The 10,809-nt window shown below is 45.0% G+C and overlaps 2 protein-coding genes across 2 annotated transcripts; both read right to left on the minus strand.

Moving 5' to 3' along the window:
• Nucleotides 1-4,993: 4,993 nt before the first annotated feature.
• Nucleotides 4,994-7,261, minus strand: LOC141620564 (uncharacterized). The gene has a single exon (XM_074437402.1). It carries the CDS (start codon nucleotides 7,259-7,261, stop codon nucleotides 4,994-4,996), a length of 2,268 nt encoding a protein of 755 aa, XP_074293503.1.
• A 60-nt stretch (nucleotides 7,262-7,321) lies between these two features.
• Nucleotides 7,322-8,638, minus strand: LOC141620565 (uncharacterized). The gene is made up of 2 exons (XM_074437403.1): nucleotides 7,766-8,638; nucleotides 7,322-7,627 (listed from the first exon to the last, which is right to left on the minus strand). Exons 1-2 carry the CDS (start codon nucleotides 8,636-8,638, stop codon nucleotides 7,322-7,324), a joined length of 1,179 nt encoding a protein of 392 aa, XP_074293504.1.
• Nucleotides 8,639-10,809: the final 2,171 nt, after the last annotated feature.

Consider the following 10,809-nt stretch of genomic DNA (forward strand, 5'->3'; position numbering starts at 1 on the left):
TTTGAGAGATGTGACAGTATGAAAATACAGTCATGTAGATGCCAAATTTGACTAACCAGTTAGTCCGAGTTACTTGACTAATAATTAGTCAAAATATGATGTTGAGATATTATATTTGATACGGATTAAATATCATGGGCTAAAAGGCGAATTAACGATTAATTCGTAAAATTAAATATAAGCGATTTATATTTAATTAATGTATATTGAATATTAATTATACAATATTGTCTTTGTCGGACATGTATTAATACTTCAACTAATCCGTGTTATTAGTCGATGTATTAATAACCGATAACCGATGACAGTTTATAATACAAACCCGTCATATACATTTTAGCATTTGTTAACTGGACCTCGAGCTAAAAGTAAGAGGAAGTGGAAGCCCACTTCCCCATGAGGGCTCTCGGTTTTGGTTGAAACACACAAAAGGAGAGCTCCTCTCCTTTTGTGACCTAGACAATTCATTTTACAGAAAACTAGGGTTTTTGGAGACAGTTTCTCTCTGAAACCTAGATCTCACATCTCGAAAACCTCACAACAAGTTCTCTCAATATTTCAAGGCAATCAGAGAACACCATCTAGCACAAGGGCATATCTCGGACAAGTCTTGGGTGCAACAATTAGGAGGGAATCTCGTTTGATTTCTGTTCTTTACGCCGCACTATAAAGGACCCGAGGTTAATTCTTGTTCCTTATCGTTTCTCTATTGTTTTTATGTTTTATGACGATATTCGCATGTTAAATTTACGTTATAGTCCTATTTTTAGAGGGTCTTATACGGATATTACCCCACAGATGATACCCTGAGAAGGCGTCCAGCAGGCTCAGCATAGTGTAGTCTGCCGTCGCGTCGATTAAACTATCTATTCGAGGCAAGGGATAGCAATCTTTGGGGCATGCTTTATTAAGATTGGTAAAATCCACGCACATCCTCCATGCCCCCGATGATTTCCTCACCATTACAACATTAGCTAACCACTCAGGATAGGTACAAGGCATGATGAAGCCTGCCGCCAGCAATTTATCTACCTCGGCTTTGATGGCCTCATCCTTCTCGGCTGAGGATTTCCTCATCCTTTGCTTGACAGGGCGAGTGGTAGGGAGTACGTTTAGTTTGTGAACAATTACTTCCCGGCTCACGCCTGGCATCTCGGCCGCTGAGTAGGCGAAGACGTCTTTGTTCTTTCTCAGCAGATCTAGGAGTGCGGCTCTGAATTTTGGCTCCAGGTTAACACCGATAGTTACGGTGCGGCCTGGGTCAATCTCTACCTCTTCGGTCTCCGCTCCTTCAACCATGCCGACGGTGGTACCCATGTGCTCGCCCTCCTGTTGCAAGGATGGGCTCTTCCCCTTCTATGACTTCTTCGCCACTTTGAAGGATTGCATGTTGCACCCTCTGGCGGACACTTGGATATTGACCACTTCGTCCTTTTCGTTCTTTGAAACGAGCTTATGCGCTTCCCCCCGGTCCGAGATATACATCAATGTCAGAGCCCGGATGGACATTACTGCATCGGCCTCGCTCAGGGTGACTCGGCCTATGAGAACGTTGTAGGCGGACGAGCCGTCAATGACCACGAACTCAGACATAACATTTTTGGCCGCACTCCCTCGCCGAACCTCACCGACAACCTGATTGACCCAAGGGGTACCAGGCCGGCTCCAGAAAAGCTGTACAACGGGTTGGTGCAGGGGCTCAAATCTTCAACTTTCAGACCGAGGTTGAGAAAGCATTCGCTGTACATAATGTTTGTGTAGGCGCCTGTGTCAATCAGGCACCTCTTCACCAGGTGGTTGGCTATGTCCAAGTGGACTACGAGTGGGTCGCTGTGAGGGGCGATGATTCTCTCGTAATCCTTCTTCCCAATAGTTATATCGGGGATGTTGGAAGCGGGAGTCGCTGTGTTGGGCACAAAGTTGATGGCCTGATACAGCTCGTTCAGGTGCCGTTTGTGCCCATGAGCGGACCCACCGTTCTCGTTGCCCCCGATGACAACATGGATTACTCCCATCCGTTCGAAGACGGATTTCTTATCTGAACCGTCGGTCTTTTGGCCTTTGGCAACATACTTGCCGAGGCTCCCCTTCCGGATCAGTTCTTCAATGGCATTCTTCAGATGCCGGCAGTTGTCAGTAAGGTGACCGGTGTGGCCGTGGTACTCACAGTACTGGCTCGTGTCACCGTCACTCCTCGGCCTGGGAGGCCTCTCCTACTTCTGACCCTCGCTCTTGCTCAGGGCGAAAACCTCGGCGGCAGACACGGCCAGGGGGGTGTGATCATTGTACCGCCTCTGGCGGTTCGTTCCCGAACTCCCCCCGGCGTCCGCCGAGTTCTGTTTCCTGGTGGACCTGTCAGACCGTGACCTATTATCGTCACGGCGTCTTTCATCCGGGTTGTCCCCCCGGCGGCTTTTTCTTTCTGAGTGCTCGGCCTCGCTGGGGCCTACCCAGGTTTTGTGGTAGTCCTCCACCTTAATGGCTTGATCGGCCATTTTCCTGGCGGAGTCTAATCTCTGACCGCCGCACTTGATGAGCTCATTCTTTAGGTCTCCTCTCGGGAGGCCTTTCATCAGCGCGAAGGCTGCCAGTTCGTTGTTCAGCTCACGAATCTGCTGAACCTTGGCGTCGAACCTCTTCACATAACTTCGGAGAGATTCGCCTCCTTCCTGTCTGATAGTCAGGAGGTCCGAGGTCTCCACGGCCCTCCTCTTGTTGCAGGAATACTGGGCTAGGAACGTGTCCTTTAGGTCGGCGTAATAAAGATACCGACCCGTCGGGTAGCCCTTGTACCAACTTTGTGCCATCCCATGCAGTGTCGTTGGGAAGATTCGGCACCAAACCTCATCGGGTTGCTCCCATACTGACATGTGAGACTCGTAAGCCTCGACGTGGTCGGTTGGGTCGCCTTCTCCTTTGTATGCTATAGGTGGCAACTTCAGCTTAGTCGGCACCGGGGTATCTAGGACGAGGCGCCGAGGGGTGTCGACCACGTGTCGAATGACACGCGGCGATCGGCTCCTCGCATCCCTAGTCCGGCTCCTCTCCCCGTGGCGGGAAGGGCTTCTTCTCCGACTCCGGTGAGTCGGGCTTCTTCTCCGACTACGGTGAGTCGGACTTCTTTCACTCCTCCGGGGGTGCCTCGTCGGCGGCTGCGGCGATGCCATCCTCCCGCGAGTGCGGGAAGGACTAAGGTCTACCACTAGCGCTCTGGGCTCCCCGGCGTCTTGACGGGCGGCTTCTTCCAGTGCTCAATTCAAGTCTCTTGGAGTCACATTTCAGGCCCTGGTCTCTGGACGGGTTCCGCCGCTCTTGTCGGTGTGACAGTGTGAGCCGGCGTACTAGCAATTATGTCCAGGAGTAGCTTCAGCTTTGCTGCATCAACCACATGTCCCATGACGGTGACCTGGTCGGCGGGCAGTGGTATATCTTGTTCCTTTGGCGTCCCGTTCGTCGTATCAGTGATATGGCCGGTGGGGGACTGCCCGATTTCTGAGTTGTGGAATGTGTCGTCTTGGTAGAATTTGTTTTCCACCAACACCTTCTCTGGTTGTTTCGACATCTTCTTAGCTTTGTGGGTGGGTTTTCGTTTTGTTTTTTTTTTTTTTTTTTTTTTTTTTTTTTTGTTTGGGAATGAATGTGACTAGCTTCTAGTATCTTTCCCCACAGACGGCGCCAATTGTTCCGGGTGTAATTCCAGAGCAGTTATACGTTACCACCCGTGCTTGTAGAATGACGTCTTTTGTGAACTCCTCCTTGCGGTCTCCTGAAACAATGAGCAAAATGAGGGCTCGGCTTTGGGCCGAGCGAACTCACTCCGACGCTCAAGTCAGTAAACTTAGAAAGATAAGTTGTTGTTACTTGGTGAAGTATATATTGTAGAGAGATAAGGAAGATATTACCGGATGAATAGTGATTCTTAGGTTAAATTGTGGATCCTTTACTCAATGAGAGTAGAGGAGTATTTATAGACTTTCACCTTTTGTCACGTAGTGGCCAAGTGGCTAGCAGGTGGAAAGACTGACCTACCCCTCGGCCGAGGGACCCATGGCAGGCCGGCGGGCCCTGTTGACTCACCGCCGAGGGGTCTTGGATATGAGTTCGCGGATGTGTGCCCCGGCTAGCTGGTTGCCCCGGCCGGGACCCATCTGTCAGGCCGACAGGCCTCGTTGGTTAGGTTGTCTAAGCCGTTGACTTGCTGTGGATATCTTTGACCTTGCTCAATATGTTGACTGGTCAGCGGGTGCAGAATATGCCCCATCAACAAGATTACTAATATGATTGTATATGCCTATATGGACATGTTGTATACTTTATATTAGCGTAAAACCGTCTTACATAATAGAGAAAAAAATTAATTAGCACTAATGTATTAATCTATGGAAGTTATAATGCTGTTAATGCGGATGATATAGATAGAAGCTGCATTCTCTATTATTCTAAACATTCACGTATAAAAGTTCGTATAAAAGTTAGATTCCTTGTTAACTACTCCCTCCGTCCCAGTAATAAGTTTACACTTTCTTTATTCCTTACTCACAAAAAAAAGGAAGTGTAGTTTATGAGTTTTATTTAACAATTTCATAATAAGTATATTCAATTTATCTTTGAATACTATTGCAATTATGGCGTTATAGTGAACCATTGTACGCGTCATTTATAACATTTTAATATTATTCTCTTTCAAGCTTTTTTTTTTACAAAAATAAACTGCATATATTAAAACTAAAACGTATACAAATCAGCCAGTAGCCAAACTAACTGACCACTGAACATACATACGAAGGAAACTACGAATTGTGCTCAAAGAGTGGCGCAATTCGATTGGTACTGGCGTTGTGAAAGCCAGAACTGAAGATAATTTTTTTGACGTAACTCTGAAAGAAACGGAAGGTTGCGAAGCTGAGTGGGCTCTGTACATGGTGAGGAGTAGGCCTTTTGTCGAGGCTGCAAAAGCCATGGTAGCCCTCACGTTATGAACAACGGGATCAGTCTACAGCGTATCCGAAGAAGTGACAGCGTAGCAATCCCTAAAAGGCGACCTGCAAACCAGAATAAAGTAAGTAATCACAGAACAAGACTGAGCACCGTGCATGCTTGGTATAGAAATATTGGTAGTCTCTTTCGAATATGATGGCCAAAACACTGGAAACTGTGAATGGGATGCAAGCAGGTAGTCAGACATATGTAAAATCTGAACAGGATTAACACTACAATTGTCAAAGACTACCGAGTTGCGAACCATCCATATGGCCTTTATAATACAAAGAAAACGAAGAAGGCACTGATCTTCATTTGCAGTAACCCTGTGAAAGTATCCAATAAAGTCAGCAAGCCATCGTTGCAGACAAACACCAGGGTTAGCCACCGAATTAATACCAAGAACCGAAGAAAGCCAAACATGTCTAGAAACAGTACAGTAACGAAAAAGATGATCTAAAGACTTTGAATAAGAGCGACAAAAAACACAGGAAGTACTAACCTGGATACCTCTAACAGATAAATTTTCTAAAGAAGGAAGGATATTATGTACTATTCGCCAAACCAAAAGAGGGAACTTGGGAGAAAAACGAAGACTCCAAAGAACTTTCCAAGGAAAAGTAGAGTAAAACGAGGGAGAGCAGGAAAAAGACATATGGGACAACAAGAAATTGTAGCCTGAGCGAACTGTATAAACTCCATCCTCCGTGTATTTCCAATAGAGGTAGTCATCAATAGCAATATGAGGAGGTTCCATAGCAAGAATAGCCTTGGCACAAGGAGGCTGAAACCAGCGATAAACTGTAAACTGATTCCAATTACCAGAAGTAGTGAGCATATGAGAAAGAACAGGTGTGGCATAAGGCGTAGGACTACGCACCGAGGGGATATTCCCATTAACCCATGGGCTTGTAAACAGGTCAACAGAGGAACCATTACCAAGCTTCCATGCAAAACCAGGGGACAAAACATTAGCTGCTCGATATAATCCAGACCATAAAAACGAAGGATGAGAGACCTTTGATTTTGAAGTAGGAATAGGAAGATCCTTCCTGTACTTGGGAACCAGAAATTTCGATAATAAACCAGTTGGCTGATGGTGGAGACGCCAGAAATTTTTCAGAAGAGTTGCCTGACTTAATAAGGAGACAGATTTCAAACCAAGGCCGCCACTTACACGAGGAAGTTGCAGAGAATCCCGAGAGAGCCAAAGAATAGATCTATGACGAACATCTTTGGGCCACCAAAAAGCCGCAATGAGAGGGTCAATCTTCTTACATATTCCAATAGGAAAAGCAATAGAAGCCATAAGAAATCGGAGTGAACCCAAAATAATAGTGTTGATGATAATCAGCTTACAAGGCTGGCTGAGGTGGAGAGAAGACCAGGCAAGAATGCGACTTGTAAGCCTATCCATCAAAGGCTGGAACACAAGAGACTTCTTAGAAGGAAGATTGACCGGGACACCCAAATAAATACCAAAGCAATCAGATGTGCGCATCTTCAGAATAGATGCCAAGTGGGATTTGAAATCAAGCGGGGCATTTGGACTGAATTTAATAAAAGATTTGTCCAAATTAATCATCTGACCAGACGCAAGCTCGAAGCAGTGAAACAAATCTCTGAGAGTCTCAAAAGAAGATGGAGTTGCTTTACAGCAAATAAAAGCGTCATCAGTGTAAAACAGATGCGTAATAGGGGGAGCGTACCGAGAAATCTTCAGGCCAATTAACATATTAGTCTTCTCCGCCTTACGCAGCTGGCAAGAAAGAATCTCCATACACATGATAAACAAATAAGGTGAAAGGGGATCACCTTGCCTTAGACCACAAGAAGGTCTAAAGGTACTAGAGGGCTCGCCGTTAATAATGATATTATATGTGACAGTTGAAATGCATTCCCAAATAATGCTTTGCCAGAAGACCGGGAAACCAAATCTCTTCAAAACCGCAATAAGGAAAGTCCAAGAAACGCGGTCGAAAGCTTTATGCATATCAAGCTTCAGAGCAGCATAAGAAACCGAGCTGCGCTTTGTTTTATTAAGATAATGCATAATCTCGTGAGTAATAACACAACTGTCTGACATAAGCCGCGAAGGGACAAAAGCCTGTTGAGATTCCGAAACCACCGATGACATAACAAGCTTGAGACGATTAGCAAGACATTTGGAAGCAAGCCAGTAAATAACATTGCAAAGACTGATAGGACGATACTGAGAGATCTGCTCTGGCTTCTCAACCTTAGGGATTAGAATAATATGGGTATTATTCCATTCCTTCATCATAACACCCGTGTTAAGGATTCGAAGAAGAGCCAGAGTAACCAAAGGACCAACCTGGGGCTAAAACATCTGGAAAAATTTAGGGGTAATGCCATCAGGGCCAGGTGATTTGGATCCATCCATCCCATTTAAAGCATGCGTAATATCAACCTCCGTGAAAGGAGCAGATAACAGCAAACAGTCTTCTGAGCTGAGCATCGGAAGGTCAAGAGAGTCAAGCAAAGGGGCAATAAAACCTCGGGGCGAGCCAGGGTCTTGTGGGGGGGTTGCACGTAAAAGAGATTGAAAAAAAGAAGTAACTTCCAACGAAATCTGTGCTGGAGTAAAAAGCCATTCATCGGAGCTAGAAAGCAAAGCAAGAATACGCTGGTGAGAAGCGCGTTGTTTGACCCGGGAAAATTAAAATCTCGAAGGTAGGCCATCAAGAACTTCAGTCTTTAACTTTGCTCGTTGTAACCAGTAAGAATGTTGTGTTTCTAGAAAGTGCAGTTGTGCCGAACGAACCTGCTGAAAAGATGCTGCCGACTGAACATCTAAAATTTCCGTAGACGAGGACAGGGTTGTTTGTTGAATCTCAGACCAGTTAATACCATGGGACAAGCGATGATGAATCACCCATTGCATTATAGAAAAACGGACAGAAGCCAGGCGGCGAGATAGAACATACATAGGAGAGCCAGTAAAAGGTAACTTCCATGCACAATCCACAATATGGGCAATCTCAGGTGAATTAAAGCACCAGTTATCAAGACGGTAAGGGCGTCTGCAGGTCCTTGAAGGTGGGAAAAACTTGAGAATAATGGGAGCATGGTCGAAAACAAGAATTGGAAGATGCAAAATAGAAGCCGCAGGGAAAATATGAAGCCATTCAGAGTTAGCATAGGCACGGTCTAGGCGTTCCATAATTAGTTGATCATCAGATCGATTATTCAACCAAGTAAAACGTGGACCAAAGAAAGGAACATCAAGCAAAGAATTGTCAAAGCGCCAGTTGGTGAAATCCTGTTGGCCACGAATGGCATATGAACCACCTAATTTATCCGAATGCATTTCAACCTGATTAAAATCGCCAAGAATTAGAAAAGGAGACAGACCCGAAATTAAACTAGAAATACTGTTCCATAAAGATTGGCACAACTCGAAACAAGGTTCACCATAGATAAACAAAACATACATATCATTCTTTGTACATACATTATTTACATCTAAACATAAAGTACACAAAATAAAGTGAGGGTGAATACTAATAGAGCTAAGTACAACAGTGTCATCCCAACGTAAAATAAGACCCCCACTATGTCCATCTGAGTCAATGCCACAAAAATTAGGAAGTCCAAGATGGGCTGTCTTAGAGGCAGCAGACGATAACGAAGTCATAGTTTCTTGCAAAAACAAAATAGATGGATGATATTGCTGGATACACCAAAATAAAAACGGAATTGTAGGATCATCCATCTCTCCTAATCCCCTACAATTCCAGGCAAAAGTAGTCATCGGAACCCTGGTGGCAAATTAAGGTCCGCCACCAGACCTGTAGCTGTCGAGTCTGCATCTCTGTAACAAGACAAAAAAGAAGCAGGTAAGGGATGAGAAACCAAGTGAAAAAGAAAAAGCTCATCTGGGCGAGCGCGCTTGGGAGGCAGATGGTCCAAAATATCAAAATCAAGAGAGCTGAAACAACGCTTAGCATTGGGCCTCAAAAAAGTATCACCATTATTAGAAGACACGGGAAAAATATAAGTAAAAGGAGGAATGCAAGACGGACTTAATACCAATTCAGGAACAATTGATACCAAATTCGAATTGAATTCCAAGTCGAAATGACTGACTCTGTTTGTGCGTTTAAAAACAGGGCGACTACCAGAATGTAAGCCAACATTTACCTTCCTTGCATACACCATCTTTAGCGACCTAGACATAGGCGCCACAGATGCCATAGCAGTAGCAGAAGAAGAAGCGAGCGAATCACGAAAAAAGGCAGCCAATATCAATCACCTGCGATGGTATCATCGGCTCACGAAGACCCAACAAAGGTGAGTCCTCCATCACGTCCTCTGGGACATGCATACGGAATGACGGGGACGGCAGATGAACAGCAACCGAAGGTGGAACATATCTAGAGGAAGATGGTGGGTCGAAAGCCGAACTTCCACGCAGCACAGGAAAGGCTTCTAACAAAACTTCACGGGAATGATCTTCATGAACTTGGAAATCAGGTGGAGCCGAGGAAGAAGGATCAGCCTCATCAGGAGGTTCCGAGTCCGAGCTTGAAAAGGAGAAAACAGGGGAAGCACTCCATGAATCCAAAATGATAGTACCACCATCACCAGTCAGATCAATACTTGAGTTCAGATACTTGTATCGCGGCGGAAGTCCCATGATTTCCTTAGAATAGAACGGAGTACCAGCAGGGCCGTGAAGAACCACCAAACCTCGACCAGCAAGAGAATCCATTCTTGCACGAATAGCCCTTGCGCCGGCAGCTTTACTCGAAGGACGGAATGAAATACGGTGTCCATCTTTCCCACAAGTTTTACAGAACCTGAACACGCCTTCATAAGAGAAAGCTATCCACTTATGCTCTCTTTCGTTCAAAGCCAAAAAGCACCCCGGAATCAAGGGCTTTGACAGGTCTATCCAAACCTTTACCCGGACAAAATTACGAGGAGGAAGTAACGAAGGGTAAGATTCTTCTTCACACACATCCCCAACATGAGACAATAAAAACGCTGCAACTGAAGTGTTCATTAAATGGAAAGGAAGATGCTTCACCCTTATCCATAGTGGAACAATATGGAACAAGAGGTTGTCAGGAGTAGAAGTAGGTGTTATAGGACGAAGAACAAGCAAGCTTCCATCCAGGTTAACGTTTTTACGTTGGCGGAAGTAGTTGTAGTCCAGCTGGGAAGAAAACAAGAAAAAATAATAGGGTTCAAAGCGACGAACAGAGACCGTACCGTGCAACATCCACTTCGCTGTAACAATCTACAAAATTCGAACAATTTCCAGATACCTCTGATCCTGTAACTGGCCCAAGAGCGTAAGTGATTCATCTATATCAGTGAAGTCTACACACAAATGAGGAGTCAGTTGTAAACAAACACCAGCTCGACAAGGAGCCGCGGAGGTGGAAGAAGACGAAGCCATATGATTTTAGCGTGAAAAAGAAAAAGGTTACAAAAGGATTAAAAAAGACTGTGATTTTATTTTGTAAGGGTTACAGGATGAAGTAAAGTAAAACAAAAGAGGAAGATATAAAAACAGAGCAAGGTTCAGCCGTGTAAACATGCGACATGACACGTGGGCAGTGGGTGGTTGAAACAGTGACACATAGGCTAAAAGAAGAGGTTGTTTGGCAGAGAGAAAGGTAAAAAGGAGGTAGTTAGGCGTGGTAGTGGAGGTGTTAGGCGGAGGGATAAGGTTAAATGTTAGGGTTTGAAGGCCAAAAACACAGGGATTGAAGGCAAAGGATAAACTCTTTTTAGAGGAAACTCTTTTTAGAGGAAAACCCTACAGAGATTTTTCATGTGTAAGCTTTCAAGCTTTTT

Source organism: Silene latifolia, chromosome X (genome assembly GCF_048544455.1).
Source record: "Silene latifolia isolate original U9 population chromosome X, ASM4854445v1, whole genome shotgun sequence".
In the NCBI taxonomy this organism is placed as follows: domain Eukaryota; kingdom Viridiplantae; phylum Streptophyta; class Magnoliopsida; order Caryophyllales; family Caryophyllaceae; genus Silene; species Silene latifolia.

Coding starts and splice junctions, on each gene's coding strand:
- LOC141620565 (XM_074437403.1), bottom strand. CDS start 8,638: ATGACTTCGTTATCGTCTGCTGCCTCTAAGACAGCCCATCTTGGACTT. Junction 7,628..7,765: donor CGGCAGCATCTTTTCAGCAG/GTTCGTTCGGCA, acceptor GCTTCTCACCAG/CGTATTCTTGCTTTGCTTTC.
- LOC141620564 (XM_074437402.1), bottom strand. CDS start 7,261: ATGAAGGAATGGAATAATACCCATATTATTCTAATCCCTAAGGTTGAG.